The 19,497-nt window shown below is 44.5% G+C and overlaps 1 protein-coding gene across 1 annotated transcript in view; it reads right to left on the bottom strand.

The window, feature by feature from the left end:
* The window catches only part of FBXW8 (F-box and WD repeat domain containing 8), a gene marked incomplete at its 5' end in the record, with an annotated part of 53,581 nt that overhangs the window by 21,385 nt on the left and 12,699 nt on the right, over positions 1 to 19,497 (bottom strand). Inside the window, one exon of the mRNA XM_084271908.1 lies at positions 6,947 to 7,104. Within this exon, the coding sequence (XP_084128034.1) occupies positions 6,947 to 7,104 (158 nt within the window). The remainder of the gene's footprint in view (positions 1 to 6,946; positions 7,105 to 19,497) is intronic.

Raw genomic sequence — 19,497 nt, 5'->3', positions numbered from 1 at the left:
AAGACAATACATGTGCAGCTGCACTCTCTCCCTGGCACGGATCACCCTTACCCTCTTTAAAAGCACGGTACATTAAAGCCATAATCTGAGTAAGAGCAATCAGGAGCGTATTACAGAACGGCAGGGCCAGACGGAGCCGGAGACTTCTGGGCCACCTCTGCACTGAATTAACGGAGAAGCAATCTTCAGATGTGACAGGCAGGGCTGGAGAAGCCTTCCTTCTCCTCGAGCGTGGCCATTAATGATGGAATGATTAATGGCAGCTATTCCTTCGAAAGGAGACGTGAAAGCTCTGACAGACAGCTGCGGACGGGCACCAATGCCAGTCTGCAAACACTCCTCCCGTGTCCCAGAGGAGGTGAAGCAAGAGTGTGGTAATGAAACTGCACATAGTGAAATGGTATCTAAATGAGTTTAAATTGATTTATGTTTGCCTTTGTAAAGATTATTTGGTATCTGGAAAGTGCTAGCCATGTGAAATAATGCAGATAATCCTTAAGATCCCCGTCTAATGGCACTCCCACTGAATATTTATATTCCTCGCCATGGGAATGAGTACCATAATGGGGACCATTTTTGTTTTATTAGGGATGCATATTTAAATTAATCTGCTATTTGCCTAAACAATTAGCTGCCTCTGTTTGTTTACACAAAGCCAAAACTGCAATTAGGCTTCCATCAAAAAGATAAGTCCCGACTAAAACTGTCCCGATGGAGTCATAAGGGCTCGGAGCAGAACTTCCCAAAATTACTTCTTAGCATAATGGTAATTATGTTAATTGCTTGAAAGGTAAATAACTGCCGAACTGGTTTTGAAAAACAGAATGCTAGCTCACATCACACACACTTACACTTAAAACAAGTTAACAAATACAAATTCCCCACGCAGCACAGGCTGCCCCACGCCAAGGCTCGGCAGCAGCACACTGGTGCCTTCCCAGCGAGTCCTCAGCTCTACCTTAAAACACCAGGGACAGGTGAAGCCTCACCTCCAGGACTGAAACAAGCAGGGACACATCAATGAGAAAAGATCATGTGCTATCAGGTCAGAGATGTCAGAAACGGACTTGTTTGTCAGATGATGAATATTGCTGCCAAGCCCCCCCCAGGCAGGAGATTTTTCAACTTTTTATTTCTTTCCCCAGAACATTACTCCCAATTAAAGACCACTTTTGTGAAGGGGAAATAGGAAGCCGATTTGCTTTCAGTGAAATCTTTTGTTTACACATCTCTGTGATGAGCTGTTTCTAACAGAAATGTATTAACTTATGAGGGTTCTGCACAATACCAAAAAAACCCCATACCAGTTAAGGAACCTTCTGCTGACCTCAGGAGCAAACTGAGAGACCCAGAGCTCAGAGCTCTGCTCTCTATGTTTGGGTAGCAAAGCCCTATTTTCACTGTTGCTGCATCTCAAACATCACAAAAAGAGGAGATGGCAGAAACAACCTGTGCAATAGTACAATCAGTTTGAGACTTCTTTTCGGCTTTTTTAACCAGCTGTTCAATAACAAAGTCTGCCCAAAATACCTAAAAAAAATATTATCAGGCAAATACAGCATGTGCAGTGCCTGATGTGCAGTGTGGTGTGAAAACATCCCCCACAATACCAAAACCACAGGTGACTTGTAAGGACAGAAGTTGAAATCTGTTCAATGAAGCAGCACAATATAAGGAGGAAAAAGGAGAGATGAAAAGGAATGTGAAGAGCTAGAGAAATACTGGGGCTTTTAAAATTTTTCATTAGGATGAACAACTATTTGCTGGCACAAAAAGGATGCTTGTCCACCTTGCTGCCCCTCTCCCCCAAAGGAGTGTGCCATTCTGTACCTACATCCTCCATCAGCTGGTCCTTGCTACTGGTCAGGAGGTTCAATCATCACGTGCAAGGGCCCTCTGCAGAAACACACTGCTGTCAGAACAGGCAGATGCAGGAGACCAGCAAGTTTGACAGAGAAGAGACAAACCCTCTGCTCCCTGTATCAATCTCCACCGCACTGATCAATAGGTAAAGCCACTGGTGGGTCTAAAGCGCTGCTCTCAATATTCTGTGTTGTGCATCACTGAAAGCACAATGTATTCATTAGTGCACAAACCTCTGTGACAGTCAATCATGTTTGCAGAAGAGCAGAAAAAGGCACCATTACAGCTGAAGTTATTACTATGGAAACATAAAAAAGGGGCGCAAGATTTACCAGTGCAGATGAGATCACTACTCTGCACAGTCTATCTTCCTGCCTCCAGCAGTGACCAGTACTTCATTCCCAAAGCAATCCCTTTGCTGAGGTGAAATTAAGGTTGAAAGCATACAGGAATCTTTCTTTCCCCCCCTTTAATACTGTAATCTTAAGCCTTCAAAAGTCATTAAATCAAAGTTATAAGCAATTCTCTCACAGCATGCTAAAATCTGCACTGCAATCGTGATTATTCCAATGGAACTCTAACAATAACTCCTCAGAGTGATTTAGACTTCGCAGCTTGTACTTCATCTTGGCTCAAGGAAACGAGTTAAGCTGAAGAAACTGGAGATGGTATAATTGCTGACGCTTGACACTACAATCGTCGTACCAGTTGCCTTGCTTATCACTTGATAGTTATATTGAGATTGTACAAAGATAGCCCAGATTGTACAGAGAATTTGGGTTTGTGACTTCTAACCCAACAGGCTGCTGACGCGTGGCCTGACACAATTCCCTCTGCGTTGTAAGGGTAAAACATTGACCTGAGGCTGTTGGGTGTGACCATACTCCAGTTTTAGTAAGCACCGGCCCATCTTGCACCAAAAGCAAACAGCCCCAGGAACTGCACCTGTCTCTGGTACATGCCCCTTTGCAGCTGGAAGCCCAAAACACCCCCCCCAAGAGCAGCTGTTCTCACATCTGTTCGCACCCCCGTTTCTCTCTGGTACAAACACCCCACCTCTTTTCCTATAAAATACTTCAGCAACAGGGAAAGGCAGCATCACCCCAGAGACAAACCACCAGTGCATCACACTTGGAAATCTTACACTGGCTGTGCTCTCCAGCATCATACACAGGGCATGCTGCACGTCGCTGCTCCTTCTCAGCTGCCTGCTGAGGGCGAGCCCTGGGGCTGAGCAGAGAGGGGGCTGGGTCCTGGTGCAAGAAGGTCCGACACTCAGATGCTACCAGCCCATGACATCAGCTCTCCCACGTTAAGATGACACAGCTAGCAGCTGCTGCCAGCATTAGAAAAGACACAGAGTGATCTATGTGTGTGTTATCTGCAAGAAAAGAAACAAGGGCAGAATTCTGTCTATGCCAGAGCAGGACTGGGACACGCTCCTGGTTTTCATGATCAATCCCTTCAGCTTCTGAACTCAGTTGTGTGGGAAGGCCAGAAGCTACTTATTTCACATCACCTATGTGAAGTTCTTCCTGTTCATGTGTCACAGTCCTGCCACTTCCTAGCTTGATTTAAACAAAATAAAATACTTTGTCACCTTTGGAAAATACTTCTTACATTTAATTGTTTCCTCTAAGCTGGGAACACAGATTTATTTATAACTTTCAGGTACCATCACACTCCCACAAAGTTAACAAAACACACAGGTGGAAATGACCAGTCTGAAGCCTCAAAACTGCTTATCTTAGCAGCTTCTCCCAAAAAACAGAGTTTTGGCTGGAGGTACCAACACAGCCAACTTGATTCTAGTAGGTGCCTGGTGTTTATTAACTAAAATTTTACACTTTATTTTTGCTGCCATGCTGCTTCTCAATGTTCAGTACTAAATAGTAAGACTACACCTCAGACACAAGAGTCATGCCCTTACATTACCATTACCACATCTGTTTCCAAACATTGTCAGGTTTTATCTCCACCACTCATCTTGCTGAGGTTTCCAGAGGACACCAGCCCCATACACTCCCCTCAGAACAGGCCAGACAAGGAGGAGACACATGGTAGTACATTTATTCCCATCAGATATGTGCAAGATGACTGTGGATGCAGCACTCTTGGTTTGGGTGTGTGATTTCACAGCAGGGTCACGGGATTCTGCCTTCCCAACTCGGGGATTCAAGAAGCTACATGTGGTTTTCTTCAAAAACTTTTCCCTTTATTTAAGCCAGCCTGTCTCCATGCTCCTGCTATCTTAGGGCATGTCCTGGCACTTAGGGGAAGACTCCAAATGCTCTACTCTGTTTCTGTCTTCGCAAAGAGTGACAACACCCGCAAGCGACTTTAAGGGCATCAGAATGGACAAGACAGCTGATTTCCTGTCCCAGAAAGTAGTGCTTGCCAAAATTCCCTTCCTGGAGCCTGCCAACAAGCAGGAGCCCTCCTGATCCCAGCTGAAACCACCTTCCTTTGCTCCGAGTTGCTATTCTGCAACTTGTAAAGCACCACTAACTCCTCCCGACAGGTCTCAAAGCATCCCTGGGAAGGACAGTGGTGCAGCATCTCCCCACCATGCCTACATGAGAATAAAGTACAGCATTAAAAAAAAACCCCAAAACAAAACAAAAGTACGATCTCTTGCTGTAGCACATTGTTTTCAAGTCAAACTATGAGACTCCTGAGGGCGGTGGGGGAGAGCGATGGCTAAAGTAGACTGCTGTTTCCCAAAAGCTGTGGCTCACAGCCAAAGTCAGGCAAGCATGGAGCAGATGGAGTCCTGGCACGGCCTCTACTGTCCCTGCATTAGCAGCATCTGCTCATTACCCAGAACCCTCGCCTGCTTTATCTAATGCTCCAGGAAAAGCATTTTGATTTGATTCATTTCAGTTCGGTAACGTGCAACACAATTAGTGGTAAAATCAAACTGGAGGACTGCCAGTGCTGACAATAGGAAACAAGGCAGAAGAAATATGAGGCCAGTGGGTTGGAATTCAAAAATCACAACTGTGGATCAAGTTGCCAAGTCTCGTTGCCCCAGGTGTACATACAGTGCCCCCACTGAGCACTGGCACGGGCAGAGGGAACTTCATTTTCTCCCCACACATTTCTCTCTCGTTTACCTCTCCTTGCAGCCTGTTTTCTCAGAGGTGACGCTGTCGGAAACGCTCACCAGAAGTCACAATTCAATTTTTCTTTAGTACCACGGTGGAGTTACAATTCACTTTGGATGCAGGCATCCCAGTAAGAGAAATCTTTCTCCTTCCTCTATTTCATACGCCTTGGGAAGCGTTTGCTACTACGGAACCAACAAAACAGTGCTGTAAGGCAGGCACAGCGCGAGCAGAATCTGCCTGTTAGCTCTTCCCTGTGATCGGGTGCCAAGGACATCGCTGCGTGAGCTCTGTTGAACTGGGAGAAACTGATGTTATCTGAACGAGTCTGCTAGCCAGGGATTCGACAGAGAAGTCTAGACTCTTTGCCTGACAGCACCACCTCCAACACTAGCAGATGGTTTCTCTGTGTTAGTCAAACTTACAAACAAAGAGAAAAGGGAACTGGAAAAGTACAACAAAGAACAATCAAACACATTATCTTCAAAGTCGTCCTCCCCCTCCCCAAGTTTAAAATAATTCTTTCCACCCAACGATAAATACACACTTTCAGATTCCAGTTAGTAAACACAGCTAAAATAGGTCTTTACCATTCCCTATTCACACAGAAACTAATCTCTTCTGACCAGGCTTCTGGAGTCAGAGTCACTTCCATATCACAGAGCCCATTAAAATTTCTACCCCGAAGAATAAAAGATGCTGAGCGTTATGCAAACCAGTTCAGTCACGGCACACACAGGACTGACAAGGAACATGACAGGGGAAAAAAACCCCAGCCCTAGACAAATTATTAGATTAGTCAGTGGGAGACTGAGAAACAAAGGAAAGATCCTCTGCTAGTCGTCGTTTGGCACAGCGGACAAAAAGCCAAGACTTAAAACTATCACTGTTATAATTTCCTATGACTTGAGTAAATGAGGAGTATCCTGCAATACCAGACTTGCTGTTGTCAGAAAATGTTGCTATCAACAATTTTTAGCCACAGAAAACCATACTGTCATGATCCATGCTAGAAAAACAGCTAAGGACATCGATCACCTTCAAACAGCTGCCTGTACATATAAAGCATTTAATTTACTTCTAAAATAAAAAGACATGGATTAGAGATTTTGTTTGGATTCCCCATCTCCAGGTTTGTTTTCACATATAGAAGCGCCAGGATCAAAGACAGTACGTGTACAGAGCTCCCAAACTTTACAAATACTCTTTATTCCTACCCAAGGAAAGGGTTTTAAGTGTCAGATCACACGTTTGAAAGGAAGATGATAGGAGCAGAGTTCTGCCTCAGCAACTCAGCTGCAGATCCCGATTGGCTAGCGCTGCCCAAACCTGCCTTCTTCAACTGCCATCCCCACATCCAGTAGATATTCAGGCTGTCTCCAGCTCTTGCTGCCCATTATAGAAACACCTGAGTGTATTTAAAGCACTGCACACAACCAGAGTTTTTAGAGCAGTTTCATTAAATGCCAGGTCACAGGTTTTATTTCTCTGTATCAAAGCACATAATAACCCTCTGCTGCAAAGCAACTCCTCAGTGAAGGCAGCGTGTACCCACACACCAGGCCAAGAGCGAGAGAGGACGCGGATTAATCAGACACACGAGTTTACCAGTGTTCCCATAACAAAGCCCCGCAGCACCCCGAGGGAGTCTTGGCCAGAGGAGAAAGCTGGTGGAAGAATAGTTAATATTTTTATAGCAAAACAAGTTATTTGCTTAAGATAGTTTGGCTGGACTACAGCCTGGCACTCAAGCTTTATGTAGCAGTTCCAGTAGGAATTAAACATCAGTTTTAATGGGTGCTATGTTCCAATGCCTCCTAATGCATTTAGGGTTATTGGCCAACTTTCTCACATAAAAGCGTGTGCGTGTGTGTGTATACACAGGATTACAGAGACACAAAAAGCTGAGCACAGCTGCTTCGGGTTTTGTAAAGCTTTTTTTTTTAAAAATGGGGAGGAGAGTTGTGGTTACTTACCGTCCTCGTAAGCTGCCACAGCCAGAGAGCTGTTTATCTTCACAAAGGAGACATGTGGCTGAGGTCCAGCATCACCAGGACCGTGCATTGGTTCCAGGATGGGGGCTGTGTAGTCCCAGGTGCGAGTGTCCCACAACCTCACATCTCCTGATGTATATCTGGAAAAAAAAGGCTATTATTCATCCCAAAGCATGTGAAAAGAGGTAGCTGCAGGAGAAAGGAGGAAGAAACAAAAAGTGTCTCAAAACCCAACACCGTTTGCAGCCCCTAGACTGGTTCTCCTCACATTTACACACTCTGTGTACAGGTCCATCATCTTTGCCCATTTTGTTCCCATTTACTGACTGCAGCATCAAGCAAAGACAGGCAGGGAAATCAGAGCCACAAGGACACCATGATGGAGCCACCACAGGTTACTAACTGTAGATGTTAGCCTTATGACTTGAAGGCAAGGACAGCCGGGCTCCAGGGAGAAAAGGTAATCAGTAACTAGTCTAAATTACATCATGGTGAAACTTCAAAACATTTCTTTTTGGTCTTTAGCAATTTGTGAGGGTTGTTGTGCCAAGGAAGTGCTGTTTAATCAGCCCACATCTCTGAAGACTAATTTATTAATACAATTAAGTGTTGTCTTTAGAATTAAGGCAGCACTGCCTTCTTTGCAGAAGGCTCACACTGAAACATCAGGAAAACTGACATCAACTATAGTTTGCCAAAGAGAAAACAAAACCCCAACAAAACCTGAACTGTGTCCCTGCCCATGACAGGGTTGTGGAACTAGATGATCCTTGAGGTCCCTTCCAACCCAAAGCATTCTATGGTTCTAAGTAATTTTCTTGGATAATACTGAATATATCTAAATGAACAGAGGTTGTTACACAGCCAACACCACTGGTACTGCTCTGTGGTGTTCATGCTGTGGCACACAACATACTATTAAAAGAAAAACCCAACACTGCAGGCAAAGCAGAGAAGCTTCCCCTGTGACTGGTCAAAGAACAGGGCTCAAGAGTTATCTGGAAGTTCAGTAATTCTTCAGGGTAAGTTTTGACCAAACTGTGACAAATAACACTGTCAGTCTGTCTGTCTGTGCCATAGCAGAGACCTGGGTTCAGTTGGAAAATGAGCTTCCTGCTCTGTCTGCTTTGTTGTTACATTCCAACTTTTGAAAGACTGATTCTTATAAACCTCAAAGGTCTACCAGTTAGAAATCCATCTGTCCCAGGTTTGAGGGAAACACAAAAATAGGTATTTACACAGGAGGTGATGGAAAGTGCGTAATAAAGGTTTAGAAGATGATGGACTCGGACTCAGGTGACCCAGTTCCTTGGGGAGTACTGTGCAACAGGGCTGCAAGTACTCTGGAGCAGATGACTTCCAACATCTCTGAGTGAAAATGTTCCACTTTATACAACTAATCAAAGTGCCTGAGGGGGAGGTGAAATCTGTGAAGCAGAAAGAGAGGCCCATTGACTCCCCGCACCGAATCGGGAAGAGAGAAGAACTGTGTCCATGTCATCTGGCTTCCTCTTCAGTGCTTCACCCAGCAAGGCAGAAGACAATGAAGGAACAGGATGGGACAGCACTTCCCTCCTTCCCTCTGCCAAGAAGGCCCACGGCCCCCCATGGATTTGCAATTTACAGCAGCACTATTTGAAAAGAATAAACCAAGAAAGAAGCTTCCCAAAGCAAAGCAAAACGTTTCATGCTGGAACCAACAACAGTCCAGATTAGACCACCACACACATCCTCAGTTTACAAAGCTGAGAAGTCCTCATTTCAGATACATTTTGAAATTTGAAGATAACCACCACAGGACAGGTAATTGCACAGGTCTGTCGCAGTCCCATTCAACAAGACACACACCTAACTTTTTGGAAGCACTTCAATTTCAAGCTGCTTTTCATTTTCCTTATGGCTGGGTTGGTTGAGGTCGTGCTTTCAAGCTTCTCCTGACCACAAAGGGGAGCGGATTATTCTCAAGCCAAAATTCTCCTGTCACTGCGTGACCCTGAACAGGGACTTCCAGGAGAGACATAAAATATTGACAGAATTGACTAATCTCCAAGGAGGAACAGCATCTCCTAGTGCATATACATACTCACTCTCATGTAGTTCAGCCTAGGAATGTAACAAGGAAGACTAATTGATGGAGAAAGCACAATGACAGGAATAGGAAAGTGACACAGGGCTGCTCTGCTTCTGGTTTTCCTCCAGAGCTTGAGACACACTACCATCCATGAGAACTAGCATGGACTGCAGTGTTGGAATTAAAGACCCAGCACCACAGGACCACAGGAAGTGCTTACATTCATTTCATCCAGAATTCAACAAGTCAGAATTTAGTTCTTGAAGGAGACACAGGACCACCTCTACAGCTGAGCTCAAACTGCAACAGAACCACCAAACGTTTCTGACTATCAGCTTGAAATCAATCTGACTCAAATTCTGATGGTTTGTGCGAGGGCCTGTTAAACACAGGAACTGTCCATGATCAGACCACCCTGCAGCCTCCTCATCCTCACCCCCCTTCCCCTCCAGTGATGGACCGGTACACGCCAAAGAGCTTTCACTTCTACACCATGAAGTCACACTGCTCTCCCACCGTAGTGAGGGCCACTTGAACAGCTTGTTACCTCTACCTCAGCGATGCGCCAGCGGGTTCAGACAGGAGGGAACAATCCCCAAGAGGACCCTGGCCATGACAAAGGCCAGGGACCACTGTATGTTCCAGGAGATCCCTCAAGCACCCACCAAACCCGACCTTCATGTGTGTCTGTCCAGAAAACATCAGGAAGAGGAGAGCAGCAAGGCACCTTCAGCCCCATCCCTCCTGTATCCCTCCTACCCCCATTCCTCACTCAGCAACATCACTCTCATCCTCCCCAGTGCGGCACGGCAAGAAATCAGTTCCATGTGGCAATCCTAAAGGATTTGGAAAGATGTTGCAAGACCACACTGGAAACATAAGTGGAGGTCTAGGTTTGGGCAGGGAACCAGCATGGGGAAACGGGAGACATAAACTCTCCTCAGCTGACAACACTCTCCACTGGCCATCGCTGCCGCGTGCCTGTTTCCAGCATACACTGGTCCTGTACCAGAACTGAACTGGAAGAATTTCAAACGCAGATGAATCCAATTCTGAACTAAAAAATTTAATGGTTCAACTCCCCGCTTTTAATGCTGTTGTAAAGAGCAACACGCTTTCAATTTGTAACCACAACAAAAGGCTTTTAAACTATTAAAGCCTTGCCTTGCTGTAAAGAAATAAAAAGACTGCTTTATTGCAGGTAATTGGCAAATCTGCTGTATCGATAGAAATGGCTGCAGAGAAGAAAGGGCTGCACTTCACAGACCCTGTTTCCACACAATCTCAGCATTTCTAGTCACCTCCTATCCCACCAACTTTTACACTTGCCAGCTAAAGAAAGAACAACCCCTGGATTTAATTCCTCTGCCCCAGAACAGGCACACACCTCCCAAATCATTCAGTTACTCATTTTTCTTTCAAGATGGCAAAGAAAAGCCCACATAGTTATCTGTGGGAATGAGGAAAATAATTAAATAAACCCCCAAACCTTTCTGTTTAATGTAATGATGAATACATTCTATTTGCCATAATACCAACAGCATTCAGCTGCTGCTTTTCCCCCCCAGTAGATGTGATGAGATGATTATTGCAGCAGCAGGTAAACACCCCGATGTCTAATGTAAGCCACTTGTGGAAAAGGAAACCCTAAACCAAAACAAACCCCACAAAACCCACCACCACCCTCACCCCCAATCCGGAAACCTACACATTCTGCCTTGGCAAGTTCAAAGTAAAAAACCTAAACCAAACCACAACCCACATTAGAGACCATACCTTGTTTACTTCATTCAGAAAGGCTGTTCAAAGTCTTGCTTTCCTGAGCACAACAGGCAACAACAAGAAAGAGACTTTGTCTTCCAGCCCCAAGTCTCCCCCCTCTCCAGACCGCCCCTGCCCTGATGCCTTCCAGGGTGTTTCATCCACACAGCACCTGGCTTTCAGCTTGGGGTCTGTGCTCTTCTCTCCCTGTTCAGCAGAGTCAACCACATGTGAGAAGTACGGGAGAAGCAGCAGCAGGAGAAAGACAAGAGCTGGATTTTTCTACCTGTGCTTCTTAACAAGCCAGTTGAGTAAGTCTGGACACAGATGTGTACAGCTGTGAGAATGACTCTGCAGCTTCAGCACATGCATACAAACCTGCTGAAGTGGAGCAACAGTATGTGGAAGGCATATGGTATAGAGAAAGTGAAAAAATATTAAATTCACATGGCATCTACAGACATATGATAAGATAAATACCTACTCGCTAATCAAAAGCGTTTCAACTGTGTTTTATTGGCAGCACTGTCATAATGAGATGGCCAATTTCCTCATGCCCTCTCACATAAGTGAAAGCAGAAGACTGAAAGAGAAAGGAGCTGGGGGTTAAAAGCTGCTGATGTCCCACGATGGCTGGGAAGCAGGTGGTGAAGTGTGGAGCACATGTGGGAGGAAGCAGAGATGGAGGCTGGGCACTGCTCTAATGAAGTGGTGCTGAAGAGGCAGACGATTTCATAAGGAGAAAAACATCAGGAAACTGGTCAAAACACAGAATCTCATCTGAAAAAGCTCGACTGTGTTGGATAGCAATAGCCAGAACAAATTTGGGGAAGAGGAGGAGGGGGAGGCTGATCTCTCTCCAGAGCCCCAGATGTCTTTATCGTTGCCTAATGACAATTATACTCAACCAATTAAGACACTGCTATCACAGTTGCATTGTTAGTAAGCCTTTGGCCCTGAGTGTTGATGGCTGTCTAATTAGTGTTTGTGCAAAGTACAACTGCAACTAATATATAAACTGACAAATACACAAAAGAAAAACTGTTAACAGGAACAGTTTCAAAACAGTCGAGACTCTACTCGCTCAGTCCATGGCAGCAGCAAAGACAAACTGCTTTCCTTCATGGCTTGGGTACTGCTGGCACTGCACAGTTTCACTTCAAATGAGTGGGTCAACCAGACCGTAGCTGGGTTTCAGTTGAAACATGGTGCTGGTGTCAGCCCGTTCTGTCAGATGCCTCAAGCACACCAAGCCAGGGCAAGCCTTGCGACACCCAGGTGGTCTGAGCACCCAGGACTTTTGGTAAGACACTTCAGAAACCAGTCTACATTTCTCATATTTTCTCTACAGAATTTGTAGGAAGAAAACAAAAAGGAAGGAGAAAGAAAACCTTTGTTTCACAGTCAGGTTTCATTTCCAGAAGGCGAAGTCTGTTCAGTTTCCAGATACCTGTGGTGATCAACAAAACAAAACAAAAAAAACCAACCCAACAACTTTGTTTCAGGCAGTCAGTGACCATCTGTTAATACTCAAAAGATCTTATTATGAAGTCCTTACAATGTCAGTGCATTTTATTGAAGTCAGTAGGAATTTCGCTCAAGTAACAATCTCTAGCTATGGCTCTGTTTAAATGTTGCTGTTGATAAGCAAAATAATGAGTATTTTGCATTGTCTTGCTGCAACGAGCACCTCAGACCTTCCATCCTTATTCAACCAAAAGCAGCTAGCCAGTCCTTTGTGTGGTTAATTAAGGTATCCAGTGATACCTTAATTAAGATATCCCTGACCTTAAAAACAAGGTCAAATTAAACATGTGAACCCAACTCCAAATACCTTTTAGATTGTTAAATTGCTCCGAAACTTCATCCTCACTATAAGGCTCAAGGAAGATGGTGGGAATTCATCACGTTCAATTTCCAAAAGCCTCTTTGTGAGAGGCATGGCAAGCTGGAGGGTGCCTCAGCCCCAACACTTGATGCTGAAATTCAACAGACTCGATCACCCTTTTACACTCAGTGTTGAGAGGCACAACTCTTAACGATAACGATGGACTGCTTAGCCATGTACCACAGTGTTAGATGCCTCAGAGTAAGGCTGGATGAAAGAGGTTAAAGTTCCCAAGCGTTCCTGTGTTCCCACTTACAATTAGAGATGTTGATTTTGCTGCTATATAAATATATATTAAAAAAAACCCAACAGGTAGCTTGGCTAACAGACTCCTTCAGGGAAGGATTCAGGCAAAACAGCCTAGTAACAACGATGGAGTCAAGAGCTAATCTGTACAGCAGAGAGGAATATAAATAGAACACAACAACAACAAAAAATTAAATATAAATGCAACAGAAAAGAGAAAATTTTCTGCTATTACATAGCGTGGCTGAAAGCTAAGCCACAAAGTACAAAGTTAAAACAGAGGGAGCAAATCAAAACCAGCATCTGAAACAATCCTAGCAGCGCTAGAAGAACACAAAGTAGAAAAGTAATGTCCCTGACTTCACCCAAACATTATTTTGGGTTGATATATGAGTGCAGCTATAAAAACAAGTGACTAACTGGTACCAAAACCGATCTGGAAATATTTTAAAGCTCAGCATATAGAGGAAATACATTTTGAGCATCCCTATGATCAGTTCCCAGACTCTTCTACTGGGAACTTGCCTTTCCAATTCATCAACCCACGTCCATCTGTGGACCACACTCACAGAAACTGAGCTGTGGAAAGCTTATCCCTTCCTTATTTGGGAAACTGCAGCACTAGAACGTGGACTAAGCTCCTGGAGATCCTGTGCAGTTCTCCTGCAGGTAATCAATGTTATCTACAACAAAATTAGTATGTCCCCATCCTAAGTCCTCACTTCCTTAAGTGCATGCAAATACCATACCAAAGGAACAGAAACAAGCCAAAGGGTTGTATGGAAGGGAAAACATTTTCATGAACACTTACACAAGCAGAAGTTAGAGAAAGCCAAACTGTCTCTAGTAATTTCCTTTTTATGGCCATGAATCTCCCATCATTTAGACCAAGGTTCCAGTGGTTTGCATCTGCCCAGGCCTGCTAGTTAAACTAACTGCTCTGACCACAGAAACATTTTTCTGTGGGTTCTGCCTAAGGCTGCTGCCATGGCAGGAGAAAAAATGAAAAATATTATAATTTTTAAGAGAATTCAAGAGGAACCGTGATGTAATTTGGGAAGGATTCGGGCCATCAACCCTCTTCCTTCCTAAAGGACAAACACATAGTGCAACAAATAAAACCATGGCTCCAGTTTCAGACACAGGTGAGAAAACCCCATTTGAAGAGGATGCAAATTGATATGAACACAAGCTGCACCACACTGCAAACAGCAGAGAGAAAATGTACCACCTGAACCCTCAGCACTGACGGCAACAGCCAAGAGACAAACAAATTGTTCAAGGAGTTTACTAGAAAAAGGATGGGCTTGCCTTGCCCCAGTAGAAAACTACACTTTACAAGCTCAGAAGCTTGTGACTTGAGAGCACCAGGCATCGCGCCGCGCACAGCGCATCTCACTGTGGCATCGCGTTCCTCCGCATCTCGCACACCCTCCAGGTAAACCAATAGCCCAACGGGCAGGCAGGCTGGAAAAGCAGCTTCCACAAAGCACCAGTATCAAGCTTCTGCGATTGGTTTCACTTGAAAGGCTCTTTTTCACAAGATGACAGAGAAGCCAACGTGTTTGTCACTTAACGCAACCTTACCTAACTCCCGCAGTCTGTCATCCAACCCCTCTGAACTCATGATGTCATCCTGTGTGCAGCCCTCCTAAAGGTGACTCACTTAGGGAAAAGGAAAAAAAAAAAGGACCTGACACTTATTACTTCTTAACAATGGGGAGGATGAGTGAGGAGAGCACAAAAGGCCTGGGGAAGGCTGAAGGAAAAAGACAAGTATTTTTACCTTCTGCCTTCCTGCTCTGTTTCCCATCCAGGCGCTCGGTCACCAGGAGGGGAGGGAGAAACCTATCAAAGCTGTGCCATTACACAAGTGAAGTTTAAGCAATTAAATAAGGCAGGAGGTTATTCAGGCTGTTTAAGACTTCAGTTTGTTAACTTTTATTCATTTTCATTACTAATTAATATTTTGGTTTCCTCAGGTCTGTGTGGTGAATTAAGATGCAAGAGCTAATAAGAAATACCTTGAGAATAGCCCACAAGCCCTAGAGCAGAAAAAAAACCCAAAACCAAATTAGATGAGAGTTGACTTAAAGTTTTTAAAAGTGCAGCAAAGTGTTTTCAAGCCTTTCGGGCTAGTTTCACACATCATTATGAAGCTAAAAAGAGTAGCAAGCCCATTTTTTTCAAAAAGTCATTTGCAGGTCACCTCTGAGCAAGAGAAAAGCAGCGTGGGAGGTGATATTGGAGAACAAAGAAGTCTGCCATACAGCAGCAGCTACAGCTAGGTCTGGATGTTGCTCATGATGACTTAAACTCAAGGGCCCGAATTGTTTGAAAGTGCTGCAGTGTTTAAAGGGTAACTCTGGTAAGACAACACCTCAATGAAGACAACTGTATGGAAATTATTTTAGTGTATTTAGCGTCTCGGTATGAGAATCAAAACGCATCACTACCTCTAAAACTGATGATTCCCCCACTGCACAGGATATTTGGGAAGTAGTTTTTGTGGTTCTCATCACCTTTATCGAGCATCATGTGGAGAAATATCATGTGTGCCAGGTGGGCTCCACCCTGAAAGGGGAGGAAGTGTTAATCTGCAGATTTATCGAGGCACTCGCAGCAAACGAATCTCACCAACCCGAACTTGAGAAAATCAAATGTCTAGGAAAGCTGATGGCACTTCCCAGGGGAAGGAGGAAAGAAGTTAAAATGTAAAAGGAGAAGAAACAAGGGGCTATTCCCAGCCAAGTCTGTAAAGGGGTGCAGGACTCCTCACAGCATCTCCAGACCGCTCTCCAAGGCACGGTGGAGATGTGCCCTTCAATCCTCATTTACACTAACCACCCCCCACTCTCCAGTCAGAAGAGACTGAGGAAAGGAAAACCAGCTTCCTTTGTATTTCTGGGCCCTTGGAAGGGTGGTCTGACTAGGGATCTTGTCCATTTATTTTCACCTGGAAAGCTTTCAGAGCTAAGAACAGCAGCAGTAAAGCCACAGTGCCCCTTCCATGAGCTCAAACCAGTTAATGCAGCGCACAATAAACCATCACCCTGACTCAAGGCTTGGTGGGGCTTTACAGGGTGAGCTGTGAGGGGAGGGGATCACCACAGACACAAGGGACATGATCACCACCAAGACAAGGCACATTTACCACACAGTTCTGAGGACAGCCACATGTTAAAGTACTTCACACTGAGCAGGTCAGACAGCAAAAGTCCCACAACATGTTACAGACATGTTACACCACAGGATCCACTGTGCCATGTCAACATGGGTCAAAGAAGGACCAAGATAGGTATCTTCAGGAGGATCTAACCTTGACTACAGGTACCCATTGGCACAGCTGTAAGCATTGCCATGGAAGACAAAGTACCAGTTGTACTGTCTGAACATGGGCTTGCTTGGAAAGGGAAAAAAAAAAAAGAAAGAGAGAGATATATTTAAGATTTTATTAACAGAAGGTGAGGCAATCCAGGCAATCTGTACTGAAAGCAAACATATGACAGTATTAGGTAGAGTGAACCTAATCATCAGTAGTGATTTATAAAAGTCAAGCAAGCAGACGTGTAATTGCTTTAAGTAAACTCTGACTTAAAGAAGAACCTACATTTGAATTGAATGTGGAGAGGGGGGAAGGACAGCATCCCTTTAAAGAAGATCCTTCGAGACATGTAACTGTAGAAAGGCTGGCGAATACAGCATCGACTGGGAGTGAGGTAACCACAAACACCGCTGTCTCAAATGAAAAGGGATTCAAGGTCTGACCCAGAAAACAAGCATCGTAACCGCTGGGATGAAATTTTAATGATAAACACAAGATGCTCTGCATGCAGGCCAGATTGAATTATCTGATGTCAGCCAGCAAATGCAGGGCGCTCTGAGAAAGAGGAGCTGCTCGCAGCCACCTTCGACTCGCAGCTCAGGTTGCACTTAATCAATCCTTGATACTCTGCCATCTTCTGGTTTGAGCTTTGGCAGCAGCGAGGAGAAAACCAGAGTGCATGAAACAGGTACATTTCTCTAAGGGAGAGCGAACCTGGGTGGGTTTAGTTTTGCTTCCCTGCACAGAGTTAACAGGGATCAGCTCCTGAACCAGTTCAGTTTTATTCTTGTCGCTGCCCAGAACCCATACAAATTCCTTTGCAGAAAGATTTCAAATAAATAAATAAATAAATAAATGAAAAAGCTCTAGAGCAACTAAAATAAGAATTATCCCACTCTGCAACAGTCTGAAGCTGTCTAGTGAAGAACAGAAGACCAGGTCTGTGACAGCACAGGTTCAAGCTGGGTAAGATTGCTCCTAATCACGCTCCAAGACTCCAAATACACAACAGCTCCAGCATTTCTGTTGTAGAACCTCTCCCCCCACTCCTTTTTATTTTTATAATCATCCTCTGCTCTCCTAAGATCCCAAGTTGATCGTCCTGAAACCAGGGAGCAGCTGCTGTACGCTGCCACAGTTTCCAGCTCTGAAGACAGAGCGTAACGCCTGGCTGGCCTGGCCGAGCTGAGCCAGAACACTGCAGCTGCTCCCCAAAGTCAGGCCCCAAAAAACCTGCCACAAACTCATTTTTCTTCAGAGCAGCAACCTGGCTACAGGAGAACTAAAGGTAAATGATGCCACAGCCACTGCTCAGCGTTCCCTGGGAAATGCCACCCACAAACAAGCTTTAGGATCCCCGCTGATCATGCACCAGTTCAGCTTCATGAACATGGCCAGTCCCACTGTAATCGGTGATTATTCACATGTAAAGCTAAGCACATAAGTGTTTGTGAAACTGGAGATATAATCATTAAATGTAACAGATAATTGATATTTATGCTGAGAAGAAAATTGACTTCTGTTAACCTCAGCTATTAAATTACTTCTTCAGTACTGAAAGTAACGCAACAGCCAGCTATTGATCAGCAGATTCATTACACTTTTATGACAAATTTGAAAGCACAAGGCCATTAAGTACAATACTACAAGCTGGGAGGGAAAAGGGAGGGTAATATTTGGGTTTTAAAAACCAAAACAAACAAACCACCACCAAATTCCTCAATCTACCTACCCTAAATACTTCCCAAACAAACATATCAAAATATTCCCCTGCACGATTTGCTTGTGTCCTTGGAAGGCCGAGTTCTAAGTCTGTTTCGTTTGATGTTTACCATGAGGTATTACTGGGAGGAGCAACACTGTGCTACTGTCTCACAGACTTGGATCATCACTGGCAGAACAACGGGTCTGTCTTCTTTTGGGTGAGATTCACAGCACAGCTTCCTACTTGCAGCAACTCGAGATGCTTTCAGACATCTCAAGCAACCAAAGCAAAGTGAAGGGCGAGTAGTAAACAGCAGAGGAACACACAAGTTCTCTGTGTGAACAATACTCAATGTTTCAATACTCTAAACAGTCCACTTTCTAACCAGGTAGAGTCAAACAGCTGAACCTTGATTTCCCTGTGCTGTTTTAGCAAATCTATGCCCAGAGCTTCTTATATATATATATAAAAAAAGATATCTTATTACTAACATTAATTTTCTCAAAGAAGTGAGATTACTGCAAAGTTATTTGAGTGAAAGCTGTAGCATGGCTTTCCCTAATTGAACATGTTCCTAAGCACATGCAGCTTTTCCCTCTGCAATCTCCCACCCACACACCCATCTTGATGATTCTTTTGGGAACCTAAATTATTGGATGGCATCACCTCCCTTCTCCATGCCAACCAATGCAAACTCATCGAAAGAATTGAGAGGTACTGGAGGAACTGGGGAACCAGTATGAGAAGATGGTGTGAAACAGCAAAAACCCAACTTCTGTAATGCACCAAGCAAAACCACAGACTAGCTGAGCTTCATATACAGGGTTAAGATCCTTTATCAGTGCTTTAGAAATGTAATTTATTCTCCCTACCTTCCTTATATTGCACATTTGGTTATAAACACAGTGGAGAAAGTAAAGGAAAGAAGAGCTGGAGGTTCTGGCAGCAGCATGGAGACAAGGGGATTTTCTGGCTCCCAAAAACATACAGGAGGTTTCACTGGAGACAGTGGAACAGATACAGTGGTGCAGATCCCTGGCCAAAGCCAGGAAACACGTTACCCATGCTGAAGGGCACAAAAGAAGTCAGGTCACTATCTGCAGAGCTGGTTCCCAGCTCGGACCACAGCAGGCTGGGAGATGCCCTGTGGCCCAAGGAAGCCTCAACATCAGGCAGGAGTCAAGGAAAGGTCTTCAGCCACACAACGTCTTCAAGTTCCTTCCTGTGGCTGCTGTTTAGATTAACCACTGCAGGGTACTGCCCCTCCAGAGCTCCCAGACTACACAGCTCTTCAGCACAAGCCTGTTCCTGACTGAAGCACAACAGATTACAGTGGTGAACACATCACGCAAGAAGTGGAGAAAGAGAAGCCACAGTCAGTCAATGAACAGGATGGAAAAAGAAGAGGAAGGGAGACCTCCAAGCATGGAAGTGAAGCAAGTGGAAGAGCTTCTAGTTAAAAAAAAAAAAATACCAAAAGCCCACAAGCCAAACCAAACCAAAGAGTAAAACTCCCCTTTCACTCCTGCTGGTTTAC

Source organism: Gallinula chloropus (genome assembly GCF_964237585.1).
Source record: "Gallinula chloropus genome assembly, chromosome: 17".
Lineage (NCBI taxonomy): Eukaryota > Metazoa > Chordata > Aves > Gruiformes > Rallidae > Gallinula > Gallinula chloropus.
Note: the sequence above shows the minus strand (reverse complement) of the source record. Positions and strands in the feature narration are given on the sequence as shown.